The 16,345-nt window shown below is 32.2% G+C and overlaps 1 protein-coding gene across 1 annotated transcript; it reads left to right on the top strand.

Annotated features, from left to right (window-relative positions):
• The first annotated feature begins 790 nt into the window (after positions 1-790).
• Positions 791-12,708, top strand: LOC142618036 (serine carboxypeptidase II-2-like). The gene is made up of 10 exons (XM_075791017.1): positions 791-1,093; positions 1,632-1,739; positions 7,234-7,329; positions 7,428-7,520; positions 8,367-8,452; positions 8,544-8,810; positions 9,540-9,673; positions 11,562-11,657; positions 12,023-12,128; positions 12,321-12,708. The coding sequence occupies exons 1-10, from the start codon at positions 811-813 to the stop codon at positions 12,468-12,470; spliced, it is 1,419 nt and encodes a 472-aa protein (XP_075647132.1). The 5' UTR covers positions 791-810; the 3' UTR covers positions 12,471-12,708.
• The last annotated feature ends 3,637 nt before the right edge of the window (positions 12,709-16,345 follow it).

The following is a 16,345-nucleotide window of genomic DNA, read 5'->3' as shown; positions in this document are numbered from 1 at the left end:
TTTCTACTCCTCCAATCAAATAGACCCTAAAAGCGAAAAAGTAAGTCTAGCTCTCTTAACTAAGGCATCTGCAACCGCATTAACTTGCATATAACAGTGAGAGAAAGAGATACTTTGAAAAAAGTTTACAAGTGAGAAAACATCCTTCATCAAGTGACCATACATGGATCTGAGATTTGAACCAGACCCTAAAGAGTTTATCACAAACTCGGAGTCACTTTCAAGGACAACTCTCTGAAGATCTAATTCTCTGGCAAAAAGAGCACCGCGCCTAGCTGCGGCAAAAAGAGCACCACGCCTAGCTGCTAGGACTGTAGCATTACTCATAAAACAAAAAAGCTGTGGTGGCGGGAATGTGTTGATTTTTTATGTATTTATTTATTTTATTTAGATAACTTAAATAAGTAAAAGACAAAAAAACTAGGGTGTTTAATTAAATAATTTGACACTTGCCACATTTTTATTTATAGAGCAGTAGAAAAAAAAATGGGGTAGCAGATTTGGACCCAAAATTTGTGGAGACTTGGGTGGAGCAAGAAATTTGCAATAGAAAATTTGTCGGCAAAACGAGCCAGGCTTGCTAGTGGTTGTCAGTAAAACAAAGAAAGTGAACATCATGGTAACCATTTATATATCATCTACTCCCAAGGCCTACCCAATACCCACATCCTCAACCAGCCAGGCTTTGCTTGTTGTTGTCAGTAAAAAAATCAAAGTCAACGTCATGGTAACCATTTATATATCATTCTACTCCAATCCAATACCCACATCCTCAACCCCCCCCCCCCCCCCCCCCCCGGCGGCAAAGAAATGGCCAATCCAAGAGGACCCTCTGGTTTTGTTAACAAAATCTTGACCATCTTCATATATGTCTATCTGGGCATCACTATTGCAACCTCTTCTACTCACCCACTTGTCCAACAACGACTGGACAAGGTTCTGCAACTCCCAGGACAGAACTTTAACGTGAGCTTTGCACACTATGCTGGTTACATTACAGTCAATGAAGATTCTGGGAGAGCTCTTTTCTATTGGTTCATTGAGGCTACTAAGGATCCTGACTCAAAGCCTCTTGTTCTTTGGCTTAATGGAGGTCAAACTTCAATATTATTCACACCCTTTTCATAGTTGTTATTGATCTTTATAAATATTATTGTTTTTGACTTGTACTTTTTGAATTAACATATGGTTTTTTTTTACTGTTTAAATTATTCTATACCGTTAGATTGATAAGTTAGAACAATATGTGATAGTAAAAAGTCTTTATTTCTAAAATGATTCTCTATCTTGATGTTTTTTTTTCTTTTTGGGATAGAGGAGGAGGGATTTTATAAACAACAGAACATTGAATTATCTAACTTGTTGTGTGTTTGGCTACAAATTAAAAAGCCAGCTTATTTTATTATTTAGCTTATTTTTTTACTATTCATGAGCCCACTGCACTTTTTATTTTCAGCAAAAAGTTTTTCGTTTCAGTAAAATAAGCAGATCTCAAATATACCTTTGATGTGTTTTTTCGCTTTGTGACTCTCTTGTCCCTTGAGAACTTATAGCTTGTCTACTTTTCTAATTGCTATTGATATAGTACAATCTTTTGAAATAAGTTCCTGACCAAAGACTAATTTCTTTAGGGCCTGGATGTTCATCCATTGCTTATGGGGAAGCAGAGGAAATTGGCCCTTTTCACATTAAGCCTGATGGGAAGACCCTTTATTTGAACCCTTACTCTTGGAATAAAGGTAAGAAACATCTACTATTTTGTCAATTTTTCAAAACTCTTTGTCTATAACAAATATTTGAGCAAAAAAACAAGTAGCCAATAACCGAATGCAGATGAGCTGGTGGGTCTTGAACCCACAATATCACTCTCCACCTTGCTGTTACAAGGGGAGGAAGTTCCATGTGAGTTAATATATAATGGCATGGTGATCGATACACAAACACATTTTCTTTTTCTTTTTTATCTTGGCTAGTAAGTGATGCTAAAGATTTCATTAAAAAATGGATGAATTATATAAAAAAAAGTCTGAACCCTGAAGTGCAGGTATCAGTTATTGAACTAAAATTTTGTTTTCGAGATCATTGTTTGAGCGGTCCTGCACTCTTGGCACTAGTGATATGCATTCGAATGTAGATTTTATACTCTCATTTAGAATGTAAGTATTTAAAAGAGCTTTGTACACATCTTGCATTTGTACATGAGATTCCCCCCGGCACATCAATATAAGTCAATTAACTATAAATAAATAATATTTATAGCATGGTGAAATAATATATGAAGTTTATTTGTAGATAAATCACCGATATATATATATAAAAGCAGAGTTGAGAGAAAATCCAATTAGATTTTAAATTGGAATTCAATTATAATTTAATTTTGCGCCACGTGTCCTATTTAATTTAAGTTTTTAAATTTTTGTGCCAAATTAATTAATTCAATGTAAAAATTAGAATTCAATTAGAGTTTAATTTTGTGCCACGTGTTTCATTTAATGTAAGTTTTTAAATATTTGTGGCAAGTGAGTTAATTTAATATAAAAAAATACAGTCTATTACTAGCTAGGTAATATATAAAATAACTAATAGTCGAAATGTTTGACTTTTTGTTGACCGCATCTCATTGCGTCATGTGGCTACATAAATTTCTGCCACACGCCTACATTTAAAGAACCGAACAGTTATGACTTTTACCTTGGTGTTCAGTTGTGTCTCTCTTGGGCAGTAGTTATAGGATTAAAAAATTAAAAATTAAAAATCATGATAAATTACCAAGTAGACCTTTCTAGGAAAAAAAAAAGACAATTAGGTCAATAATTTTTTAAGGTCTCATACACCCTAACACACACGTTTCACCAAAAATTTAGTCTAACTACTATTTCAAACCCACACTGTTTCAGTGGGTAATCACTTTTATTATTTATATACGTTGTTTACTTAACTTTCGCTCCATCAATTTTACCCGATGAAGATGGAGAAAAAAACAATTGTGGTCGACTCTGTCTTTGGTCACCAGCTGTTCGTTTTTCTTTTTCTTAGTGTTCACTGTTAACCAGAATTTATTCTCTACCTTAATCATCTGTACATAACCCTTACTTCTGGCTCTTAAATCAGAATGAGACGTTGAGAATGGTTGGTGATAAATATTGGATCATATCTCCTCAACTACACAATTAAAGAGCTAATCACAGAGATAATCTCCTTAGGTTACTCAATTCGAATCAATGCTTGAAACCAAATGCTCTAATTGGTTTAATTGGGTTTCACTGATTTTTGAAGATAAGTTTTGGCTTTGGGAGGCTTCATTTTTGGCAGTTGGTTGGTCTTCATGAACCTTCCACAACTTCGACTTTCCCCTATGATAAACAAGACCCTTCTGTCTCTGAATTGGATTTCACCTCTTCGTTATTGTAAACACACACACATGCAGAAAGCACAAGCATCGTTTCTTACCAAAACATTTGAAAGTTAAGCAAAAAGATAACAATAAAGAACCATAATAATCTATCAATAACATTTACAATACAAATATGTATCACAAAGTTCGAAGTGCAAATTGTTGCAGAGAAAAGGTCGAATTACAAACTATGGCAGAGAATGGATTAGTTGCTTAGGTCCAGAAAATTTTGGCCCCACGCGTACACTATATTATTATCATTTATGTTTATTGAATTGAATTTTAACCTCATTTGCATTTATAAGACAATAATATGTCTGATTGTTTGATATTCTTTAAGGTGCATTATATTTGTTGCTATTTTCTTAGATTTAGTCATGTACACACTCTAATGCTCAAGGAAAATTGTCAACCTGCTATGAATGATGTATATGGTGTGTGAAGGGTGGTTACCATTAATTGGTTATGTCAAAACCATAATAATCTTTACAAAGCTTTTAAGTTGGTAAATATCTATAAGATGCTATGTATAGAATAATAGGGATGTAATATCTGTTGAGTTAGCAGAAGCTGACACTTGACTGAATAATGAGCTTTTATTTAGGAGCTAGACTCTCTAAATTACAACACTTTACAAACACTATTATTGCATCAATACACACACAGCACTATTACATACACTCACTTCACCAAATACACATGCACACCTAGTGACACTATAGCTCTCCTTTGTTGACTTTGCTTCACTTCTCTTTACTCTACTTCACCTAACACTTGACTTCTCTTCACCTGACTTCTCTTCACCTCACACACTTCACCTTACCCATCTCTCACACCTCATATATCACAAGTAGGAACCAAAAAGGTTCCTATTTATATAAGCATAAGGTTGGTTAAGTAACAGACATTGAAGCTTCTAGCTTCATCTAATTTCTGCCACAATAGAGTTCTACTAGTTTTAGGCTTTATTTTATTATTATTTTAACTAGCTTGTAACCCATGCATATGCATGGATACATTTAAAGATATACAATAAGATGCATAATATAATTCTAATATATATAATTTAAATACTATTGATAGACATTTTTATATTTTGTTAACTCTTTAAAAAAAATTGTAAGGATATTATTAGGTATAAAATGTAAATTGTCCATGTTTTTTAGGATTCATTTATTCTAAACTCTTTGGTTTTTGTCCTTTATAACTCATTTGGATAAATATTTGTGATATAATCCCACATTTGATTCTAAAAATAAGAAATAAAATTCTTTAAGAATAAATTAGTTACGACACATTGAGCAAAATTGAAACTCTAATTTGGAATTCTAATTTGAGTTTTTTTCAGTTTCACCTATTATTATATATATAGATATCTAGCCCATGACAGCCTCTAGACTATTACAATAATTTGTGGCTGAGTTTCACTTCTACATAGAAGTTTCTAGAGATATCTCATAGAGAAATCCGGAAAGAGCATCATGGAGAAATTTCCGGAATGCAAGAGAATTTTCTAGAGAATGAGAGAGAGGCGGTGCTTGATTTTAACAATATCATGTAATGTACAATAAAATTGTTGATTTGAACTCACCTTTAACATGAGCTAATTGATTGACAAATTTTTGATGACTTAAATTAGTATACAATTTCATGATTATAGTTATAGAGCATGATTTGTCCTTTTATATATAACATGAACTAAATGATTGAATTCCTGCATTTTTTTGGTGTAAACCAAAGTCAAACAAAACTTACACCTTCAAAGAAAGTATTAAGAGAGAGAGAGAGAGAGAGAGAGAGAGAGAGAGAATTGGAGGCTGTGGGTAATAAGCCGCAGCCACATCCATTAGAGGTTCAAGTTGGGTTATGCTTAAATTTTTTAGAACATATAACACTAAGTTATGCTTGAATTATTTGCAAGGCCTCCACTCTATCCAATTTTGGACATGTCTATTTTTCCTTTAGATTAGGTAGGTGATCGATAATAATGACTAGGCTCTTTTGTTTTGTTCTTTCCCTAATAAAATGTGTGAAATTGTATTTGAACAGTGGAATATGACAGGATCCTGAATTTTATGGTCAAAGAAGGGTAGTTAATGTGTTACCTCAGAGTTTGGCTTCACATTGTTATCTTTTATATCAATTGGTATAATTTGGTGTTATACTTTATACAAATTTGGTGAAAAATTAAGTAGCTTGAAGATGTCCAGGAAGAGAAAAGCCTATGAGAGGAAATAAATTCTTGAAATTTGAAAGGTATTGTATAAAGCTTGAAGATGTAAGTAAAATCGTATATTTATTTTGTTTACTAATTCTTTTGTAATACTATTAAACCAAATGTAAGAGAAAGCTTATAATAACTATAATATTTTTTTTTTTTTGAGAATCATAACTATAAAATATTACTTTATAATATTTGTATCTTTCTCATTTGTAAGGATCTTATGTATAAAATTTTGGAAAAATCTTTATAAGGAAATTTTAAATTGCAGTTTTCATCTTATTTTGGAGCCAGTTCAACTTTCAAATAATATAAATTAGAAAAATATTTAGACATGTATATGTTAATAAATAATCTAAAAATTTTCCGTGTATCGTACGGGTTAACAACTAGATTTATAAAACCAATGAGAAAATTTAAATAGATTCAAAATTGAATTTTACTTTTGTTAGTTTTCCATAAAAATTAAATTGTTTAGATTTTTGCGCTAGGATCTTAAACATAACAAATTGTAATTGAGTTGAATGATCTCATTCACCCATCCCTAGTCAATCTAAGAGATACTATTGGACCAATTTATTATTTTATTTTGTGTTGTATTTAGCAGAATTTCACAAACAATGATTATGAATTGATATTGTATATATAGTATCTAATAATGATTTTCAAATATATACATAATAGCAGTGTAATGACTTGGCGTAACTAATATCATGAAAATTGCAAGAAAATACTATTTTAGTACCTCCAAATATCCTGGTTGAACTAATATCTTATATATTTTAAATTTCTTGTAAATTCTAAATTTGATTTCAATTAAGGTATAATATTGTGCCATGTGTCTAGTTTAAGATTTTTAATTTTTGTGCCAAGTTAATTAATTATTCATTGAAAAAAACAAAGAGTCCAATATTAAGTGAACCATATATAAAACCAATCAACCATATATAAAACCAATCATACACTTAATCTAATCTTTTTATTTATTCATAAATACCTATTATTTAAACCACCTTAAGGTTGATTTTGGTATAATATGTAACATTTTAAGGACTATGTAACATGCTAGAAGCCCTATTTGGGTAACTGATAAGTTTTGTTTAGTACCTAAAAAAATGATAAATATTTTTATTGACCAAATTGTAATTATATACATGTTAATTCAGATCAAAATCCATCCCTAAAGCTATATTATATAATATTATGCTAATAAAAAATTACATGAAATTATCATGGTTTAAGTTAAATAGTTAAAAGACGTTTAAAATAAAAAAATACAACCTAAAAATATTAAAACTACTATAAACTAAACATATGATCTACAAATCTAAGTGAATATAGAATTGTAGCTACATATAGTGCAGTTTTCGTGCTAGTTTAAATAATTATACGAATTTATTTGAGAAACACGGATTGTTAGGCATATATGATTCCTTCCTTTAAGACTCTTTCTTTTGTTCATCTTCTACTTATGAGGACCTAATTGGTTCAACATTACAACTTGCTGGCATGACTATTGTTTACATGTTGCTCTTTTGTGCTTTAAATTTTCTGGAATGATAAAATCACATCAAGGTATTCCTTATGGTTTACTCAAACTACTTTTACCCTTCTGCAGTTGCCAATCTTATATTTCTTGATTCCCCTGTTGGAGTTGGTTTTTCTTATTCGAACACTTCCTCCGATGTGCTGAATAATGGAGATAAAAGAACTGGTATTGCTTGGACCATTTTAATTTGGTGCTTCTGCTTTGAACAGATTATTATTGTTGCTAGCTTTTGTACCTTAAATTCATCATTTTCTGGTTTGCAGCCGAGGACTCTCTAGCATTTTTATTGAAGTGGTTTGAGCGCTTTCCTCAGTTCAAAGGAAGGGACTTTTATATTACAGGAGAGAGCTATGCAGGTTGTGTTCAATCTTTGTATGTAGTTCTAAAGTAATGGCAATGTTTTTGTTCTGCACTGTTCAATAGATGACACTAAAATGCCTCTGTAGCTCTTTTATTCCAGCTACATGAATATGAATATTTTATACAAGCATCTTGTCTATGCTGATTCTTTACAACCCTCATGAAGTAGATGCCATGAGTTCGGATCCTGTTGTTTAATATAGGAAAAGGAAAAACTTCTCCTAATAATCAAAGGATACAAGCATAGTGTTTGTCATAATACAAGCTGTTTAAGAAAACAGAAAGAATGATTTAGTAGATTGAACATGCTATGTGGAGTCAGTGAGCCTAGACTTTGAAGATGTGAGAGAAATAAAAATTTGTCATTCTAATCACAAGTGGTTCTTCGTCTATTCACTTCTGGAAGGCCATTGTAAAGGACATACAAAGGCTTTCCAGTTTCCACCTACCACCCATCTGAAAGAAATTTTATGGATAAATCCTTTAGATTGACCAAACTTGTTCTAAATACTGCTTAGTTCATAAAAAATGGTATCATTGTTGTAAAAAAATTACAAAGTAATATATTACGCTTATAATGTGGAATTATTTTAGTAATTTCATCATTAATCTGGCCTTGCTAGCCTCCACATCCATCCCATTGTATAAGATTATTTTATATCATTGAAATAGTAGTAATTACAACACTTATGTAAAACAAGGGAAGTAGCTCTTTGTTCATTAGTTTGACTAAGGGCTGAAGAGGTTTGTCATATTTTATTTTCTGCATTTATATTTATAACTTCTTCTGATGGCTAAGGAGGTTGTGTATTATGGTTTAATAACTGAAATCTGTGTTTCAGGACATTATGTTCCTCAACTAAGCCAAGCCATTGTAAGGTACAACACAGCATTAAAGGAAAAAGCAATTAAGCTGAAAGGATATATGGTATAGACTCTGTTCTTTGCTATAGCTAAAGTTCCTGATTTGTTATGTATTATGTTGACAATTAAAACATCAAAGTCTATTTGTTATGCAGGTTGGAAATGCTCTAACTGACGATCACCATGACCACTTGGGTGTTTTCCAGTTTTTGTGGACTACTGGTTTAATTTCTGATCAAACATACAGGCAGCTGAACCTTCTCTGTGCTTTTCAGCCATTTTTGAACGTCTCAGATGCATGTTCTAATATTTTAGTCGTTGCTAGTACAGAACTTGGAAACATTGACCCATATAGCATCTTCACTCCCCCCTGCCCTGCTAACGTAAGCCAGTCAAATCGGCTGCAGAAAAGAATGAATCATGTGAGTCATGCTAAACCATCAATATATATATGGATTTTAGTAACAGGCATATCTTAGTAAAGTAAAACTATTTTAGGAAATTTATTGCGAAAAAGTGACGGACTTTTTTGGTAATTTTTCATAAAAAGTTTACTAAAATGAATGATTAATGTATGTCTTTAAGGCACACATTAACCAGACCGTATACATATAGTTATATACCATATAGTATCATCTTTTAAAGGTCATACTCTTCTTCCCATCTTGGAAGATTCCTTGACTTTGTCTTTTGTTCTTCAACTTATTTAAATGGATTAAATCAAATATATTTGCAACGGTAATCTAAACTTACTTTGCAGCACTTCAATGACCGAGAAAGCATTCTTGCTAAACAAAATTAAATATATGGCTATAGATAGTAAAAATTGAAAATAGTAATATAATATTGTTTTGGTCATCTATTATCTATGTCCTTGCATTTCTTTTCTGTGCCAAATCGATGCACATACCCGCCATCGTCAAAGAGTAGTGTATAGATTCTCTGCCATATTCAGAGTTTGGAATTATCAAGTCCTGGATCAAACTTCTCCTACTTTTAGTTCTAGAGCTATGTTAACTTATTTAATCAGCTTTTGCCTCAATAGTCACCAAATCTAATATGAAATTGAATACATACATACATACAAACATATATATGTATATATTTTTTTCCTGAAGAGATTTTTCAAAATAGCTGAAATATTTGGTCAGATGGTTGGTCACATCGGTATGAAGTATGATCCTTGCTCCGCGGATCACGCAGTTGTTTACTTCAATTTACCTTCGGTACAAAAGGCACTTCATGTTGATCCAGCTCATGCACCATCTCCATGGTCAACCTGCAGGTATATAGCTCTTTGAAGATAAACGCTTAGAGCATCCACGTTGGTAGAGTTATAAATTTAGTTCTTTGGCACCACAAAAAGTTACTTTATCTATTTTCATTTTAACTTTTAACACAATAAAATAATATAAAAAACACAGTAAAATAATATATTTACTACAATAAACAACAATCACTGCAAAAAAAAAAAAAACCACACAAACCGATCAATGACACAAGCCACAAGAAAATGTCAGTAGCTCAAGTTATAATTGCATTGCTAACTTTAGGTAGGTGAATAATAATTTGGCCATAAGAAAATGTCAGTAGCTCAAGTATTCCTTTTGGTTAATTGGAATTTCCTGGTGAAGGTACCCCCACAAATGTGCAGGTGGCAGTCCCAAATGATTTTAAGCAACATTCTTATATTCACTAATATGAACGTTAAGTTTTGATTGAGTTACAATGATTCAGAACATGCACCATGCAGCAAACGGATGGGGAGGATAAGGGACGAGGTAGAGAATCCAGCCATTAACTAATATCTTTAATTAACCTTTTTTAAGTTTTAGTCATAATTTTTAGTTTTAGTTTCCTTTAGAAGATTCGTTCAAATTTTTTTTAAAAGATAAAACAAAGGTATAGTACATTGTATTTCCCTTTTAAACTCATCCATATTGAATTTAATTCTTCTTAAAAATAATAGACCATTTGTATTTTAATGGTCATGTAAACAAGTATTTGAATTTAATTAAAAAACATAATGTACTACAATTAAGTTACCGTCCTTAAGAAGTTTTGTCATTTCCCACGATATTCTCTTACACTTTATAGCCACCAAAAAAACTCTTTTCATTACTGGTGTTCTCTCTTCAATTTCAATTTATTAATTCTTTCTTACGATGCTCTCACATAGTCACATTTTAATTAACTCTTCTGGCTCTTAACAAAGAGTTTTCTTATTTTAAATTTAAGCCAATCTTGAGAGTTGAAAGGCATAAATTCTTTTTCTTCTTTTTCATTTATATTGAAGTTTAATTTCTATTTATATATGAATTACGACTTACTTTGGATTTCTTCAAAAAATAATAATTAATGCATGAAGACACACACACACACACACAAATATATATGTATGTATGTATATGTATGTATGTATTGTACTTCGAATTTTTCTTAAATTACAAATCAATATGATAGTTTTACCTTGGCCCCCCAAACAAAAAGTCTTGGTTCCACCCCTGCTAACATTACCATAATCTAAGACTATGATTGGAATGTAATTTAATGAACCAAAAACTTTAATATCACATTAAGGCAATGTGAATACATGAATCTAAAATTACAAAAATGTAGCATTACACCTTGATATAACATTAAGCAAATCAAACGCACCCTTTAGCTTATTAGCCTGCCTGTGACTTATTAAATTGAGTGAGGAGGTTATGCATCTTTGTTTTAGACTTGTAGTTAATACACCCAGGTGTGGATATTAGTATATACCTGAGTAAACACTGCCTGGTGTGATGTGATGTCTTCATATTTTTAACTAAAACTTGATGTCATCAGCTCCTCGTTCTATATACAAGTCATTCAAATTTTATGTAACGTACCATACTGAGCATCTTATAAGGTGATATGCTGGAAGTTTTAATTTTTTTTGTTTTTAATTTAGATATTACTGATTACAAGAAATTGATTTTTTGATGTCACTTGTGGAAATTGTAGCTTGCATCTGCTCTGTGCGCCACATATTATGTTTAATTTATGAGTTTTTTCTCCCTAAAGAACTTGACATAAATCTTCTTCTTGCGATCTTCTATGTACATAAGTTCTGTGTACTTTGATAACCTTGACTGAAGTGATAGAAAGATGGCAGTCCTCACAATTTTTACTTATGTTGTTTGTAGCGAATTGGTAAATACTAACTGGAAGGATTCTCCTCGGACAATGCTGGACGTATACCATGAGCTGATTCATTCAGGACTGCGTATATGGATGTTCAGGTTCCTGTTGACATCTAAGCATATTTTTTACATACATTTACTGCCTGTAGTATTGCTTTCATTTGTAATGAACATTTGCATTGACCTGTACCTGCCAAAAATCACATGCATTCAGCATTTGCTTACTTGTTAATTGCTGATATCAAAGCTAGGAAGTACCCTGCAAAAATTCACATGCATGTCTAATGGAAAAATTGTAAAAATAAAAAATTGATTTCTGAAATTAAATTGAACTATAATATTGTTTTCATGCTTCCTGCATCATGCTGGTTCTGCTGGCAAATGGTTTTTCTTTTCTGATTCAAGTGATTTCAGAAAAACTTCTGGTAATGATCCAAGTTTTATTCATCTTTCCTGTATGACAGTGGTGACACAGATGGCGTACTCCCAGTTGCAGCAACCCGGATGAGTATAGATGCTCTTAAGCTTGCGACTTTGAGACCTTGGCGTGCCTGGTATGATGATGGACAGGTACATAAAGTTAACCATTTTCTTCTCCAAGCTTTGTTGTTGTTGTTGTTGTTATATACTTCTCTCTTCATATAAAATCAAAATGTTTTTCAATTATAGACTACTTGCCTCATCTCTATAATATATGTATCAATAAGTAAATTTACTACATATGGCAGTAGACACTAGAAATTAAGAAAATTTGTTGAACAGGTGGGTGGATGGACTCAAGACTATGCTGGACTTACCTATGTAACAGTCCGGGGAGCAGGACATGAAGTTCCTTTGCATAAGCCCAAACTAGCTTTGGCACTCATTAAAGCCTTCTTGTCAGGGAACTCAACGAAACTGGCCAGTGCATGATGAAGTCCCCCTTTTTCCTGTAGCTTGTTCCAGGAATAAGAAGGAAAGATTACTTTTCCTTGCGTCCACTGTATCCAGCTAACATTGTCTCAGAATGTACAATAAGTCGATTCAGGGACAACAAATTGCACAACTGCTAAATTGGTGTGTTGTGATTTGTGTACAATAAAAGTAGTGTCAATTATTTTTTGTACAATAAAAGTGGTTTCAACAAGGGTATATGTTATTTGCTGGCATTGACAAGATCACAAAGTTGGAATTTCCATCATGTCAAAACGTCATTGGTGGATTACATTTTTTTCCATAACTATAAAACTACTACACGTCTAACTTAACAAAAAGATACACAAATACAGTGTGCACTGAATGTGAAGTGTGCATTCTCTAAGCCTATTTTTCCCCTCCAATAAATAATTTGAGAAAGAGTAGGAGGATGAAATCTATAAGCGTAACCCCAAACTCGCCCCAGAAAGGAGCACTTCACTTTACTTTAGTCCTAATTGTCTTTTAGTGTTTAAGATGTAGTGCAGGAGCACTTGAGAGTAAAAAAAGTGAAGTTCTCCAAGTGCTTGGATCTTTGTCTAAAATTTTAGGGATATAGTTGAGAAGATTTCTTTTTAAGTTCTTATAATGGAAAGCTAAAATTGCTTCTAATGAATGAAGTCATATTTGCCAAACTGTTCTGGAGAATAATGAATAATCCCAAAGTTCTGAGGAACAACTACTGTAAAAATCAGTTTGTTTTCACTGTCAAGTTAAAGGCTTCTAACTCTTGGGGATGGAAAGGGCATTATGTCTCACTGAAACACAATCTTGACAAGAGCTAAATGGCGTGTGAGAAATACACAAATCACCACATGCCATACCAACTCATCAGTGTTAAAAAATGGATTGGCATGCTTCTCAAGGGGGCTAACTTAAAAAATGAATTCATTTTGATGTGCAATCTTTGAACACAAGAAGTGAATCTAAAATTGGCTCCAGTAGTGAGTCAATACCCTATGTTAGCATTGTTTATGTAATGTATGTGTAGTGACCCAAAAGGCCACGTGAGTTCTAATTATTTAAAATTTTCTTCTATATATATATATATATATTTATTTATTTATTTAACTTTGTATTGAGTGGTAAAGCAATCAGCTACAAGAGAGGAATTAGCAGCATTAGAATTTTTAACATTCTTCATCAGGTCTACAACTATTTTAGCATTCAATTCAACTTCTAGAGCAGTAATCCGTAGGTTTAATCATGTATTTAAACCTGCAGATTAATGTTCTAGAAGTTGAATTTGATGCTAAAGTAGTTGCAGACCAAATAAACAATATTGGAAATTCTAACACTACTAATTCTTCTCTTGTGGTTGGTTGCAGGCTCTTGATTTCTCAAGTTCCTCAAATTATGGTGACTCATTGCCATCGGAAAGCCAATCGCTATGCTGATGCTCTTGCTAGATTAGTAACCTATCAAATTTCTAATATTTTGTATTATAATTTAATTCTCCCCCTCTAATCTTTTGGATGTTTTACTTTCGGATTTGTTTGGCCTTTATCATTTCAGGCTTTGCCCTGACTCTCTGATGTAGCTCCATCTGTTTCTTTTTTTCTTTTTTTTTTCTTTTTTTTTTGAGAAACAGCTCCATCTGTTTCTGAGTTGAATGCATTTTTCTTTTTACCCAAAAAAAAAAAAGAAAAAGAAAGAAAAAGGAAAGTGACGTGGGTTTGAGCTGGGCTTTGGAGCTATAGAGTAAGAGTATATGTTAAGTAAGATATGCCTTGCTTCTTGCACAAGTGAGCAATGTTTACGTAAATTTTCTTTCCCCTATTGATAAATGGCATGTTCTATAATTAATACAGCGGATTCCGAAACCATGCTTTTGACGTAGCTATACCAGAAATAGCCTAGTCCAATGATGCTCTTTTAATCCAGGTTGACCCAGGCATGACGCTTATGTGCACATTTGTTCCAAGACAATTGAACAAAGACCAGATGACAACTCTTTCCAGAATCATGGATCACAAAATATGAGACTCTTTATCAGGCAGCTCAGCCAATCCAGTCCAACGCTCCTTTCTTCATCAGAAACCAAAATGGTGACGTTGAAGTTAGATTTATGGCAGCCACACCAAAAAAGGAAGAGGTGACAGTCTTTCCTACGGCTATGATCCAACCAGTCTCATATGAAGGTCTTGAAGGTCTTCAGATCAAAGCATTTCGAGAAGATGGAAAACCTGTCTATGAAGGAAAATCATCCACTGGCCACATATGGTGGGATATTTGTGATTGTGCAGAATGCCAAGAAGAAGAAGTATTTGAAGAAAAGCAGAAAAGAAGAAAGAAAAAGTCTTCACAGCAGCTTCTTCTACTTTTCTTCAAATACTTCTTCTTCTTGGCATTCTGAATGTTGAACTGGTCAAACTTAGAAGCTTGGACATATTCTTTTACACTAGAAGGATGAGAAGGACCTAAAAGCTTTTTTATGGATTTTTTAAAGGTATTTTGAGGTTTATCAAAAGCAATATAATGATTTACAATAGGGAAATCAGTAATAGGAATTTTACTATCTTCAGGGACATGGGATATTTCATACAAGTAGTCTAGTCTATTTGCAGTGAATTTATGAAGGGAAAGATCACACATGGTTGTAATGGTATCTGTAACTGCTAAGGATGATGAACTAGCCATAATAGTTTCTAAAATGAAGAACTATTTTCCTAAGGTCTGATAGGACTAAAACGCCACTCCTAAGCTCACGTCCACAAGATGACTTAGGAAAATAGGTTCTTTGACACTTTTAGTACAACCCCTTAGTATTCTACTTGATTATCAAATCCAGTGTTCTGATGTGATAAATACAGAAGATCCACTTATTGTGGCAACTGTAAATCACAGAGCATATTAATCAGGACAATAATCAAAGTATACTAATCAAAAGAGAGTGAAACTGGTTGCAAGGCAATAGCAGTTATGTACACGGCTCTAATACCAATTATGAGAGAAAGTGACAAACAAACTAAAGGACGAAGAACAAACCAAACTAAAAGACGAAGAACAAGCTAAAAGACTAGGAACAAAACTAAAAGACTAAGAAGGAAGCTAGGGGAAAATGAAAGAGAATAAGGACGAAGACCTCCATCCCTTTCCCGATGCAAAGAAAGTCACATGAATTTATTCTTAATATTTACTCTATTTTCTAAGACACCAATCACAACATGATATTTTACTATGAAAAAAAAATTGTGAATTTTTTTTGGTATTACTAAACTTATTTAGTGTACAAAATGGACCACTTCTAGAAAATGCATTATATAGAGATTTTGGTTGATAATAAGTTTATGGGTACAATTTTTTCAAACATTGTTATATGAAGTTATGATTGGTGAAATGTTATTTTCATATAGATTAATGACTAATAATATTTAAAGTACGCATCCATCGTGATAATCTTAAATTCTCAAGTGTCGTGGAAAAATGTGAGATTCAATAATTTAATTCAATTGGTCAAGTCTTTATTGTCGAACCAGAAATTAATTTGGGTTTAGCATGATGATATAAAGCAAGTGGTGAAAAAAGTTTAGAATTTTTATTTGTAGAGAAAAAATATAGAATTTTGGGAGATTATAATGAATGCATACTTTCACCTTAATAGTTTATTTAACGAATGCAATGAACTATTTTCGAAAAATTTTGATACAATTTTTTTTTATACAACTTTTATAAGAAATATAAAAAATATTAAAAAAATCAGTCATTTTTTTTCTTTATCATAAATTTTTTTTAAAGCATCTCTTAAACGAATATTTTTATGACATTTGTTAACAAAATCTCTAAATTAATAAGAAAGATAATGTATTTTTGTATCTATAATTCCCAAACCA

Source organism: Castanea sativa, chromosome 1, assembly GCF_040712315.1.
Source record: "Castanea sativa cultivar Marrone di Chiusa Pesio chromosome 1, ASM4071231v1".
In the NCBI taxonomy this organism is placed as follows: domain Eukaryota; kingdom Viridiplantae; phylum Streptophyta; class Magnoliopsida; order Fagales; family Fagaceae; genus Castanea; species Castanea sativa.
This window is presented reverse-complemented; position numbering and strand designations above follow the sequence as displayed.

Excerpts from the sequence above, each read along its gene's own strand:
- LOC142618036 (XM_075791017.1), top strand. The coding sequence starts at position 811 with ATGGCCAATCCAAGAGGACCCTCTGGTTTTGTTAACAAAATCTTGACC. Across the intron at positions 1,740-7,233 it reads CCCTTACTCTTGGAATAAAG|TTGCCAATCTTATATTTCTT; the intron begins GTAAGAAACATC and ends ACCCTTCTGCAG. Across the intron at positions 8,811-9,539 it reads TGCAGAAAAGAATGAATCAT|ATGGTTGGTCACATCGGTAT; the intron begins GTGAGTCATGCT and ends ATATTTGGTCAG.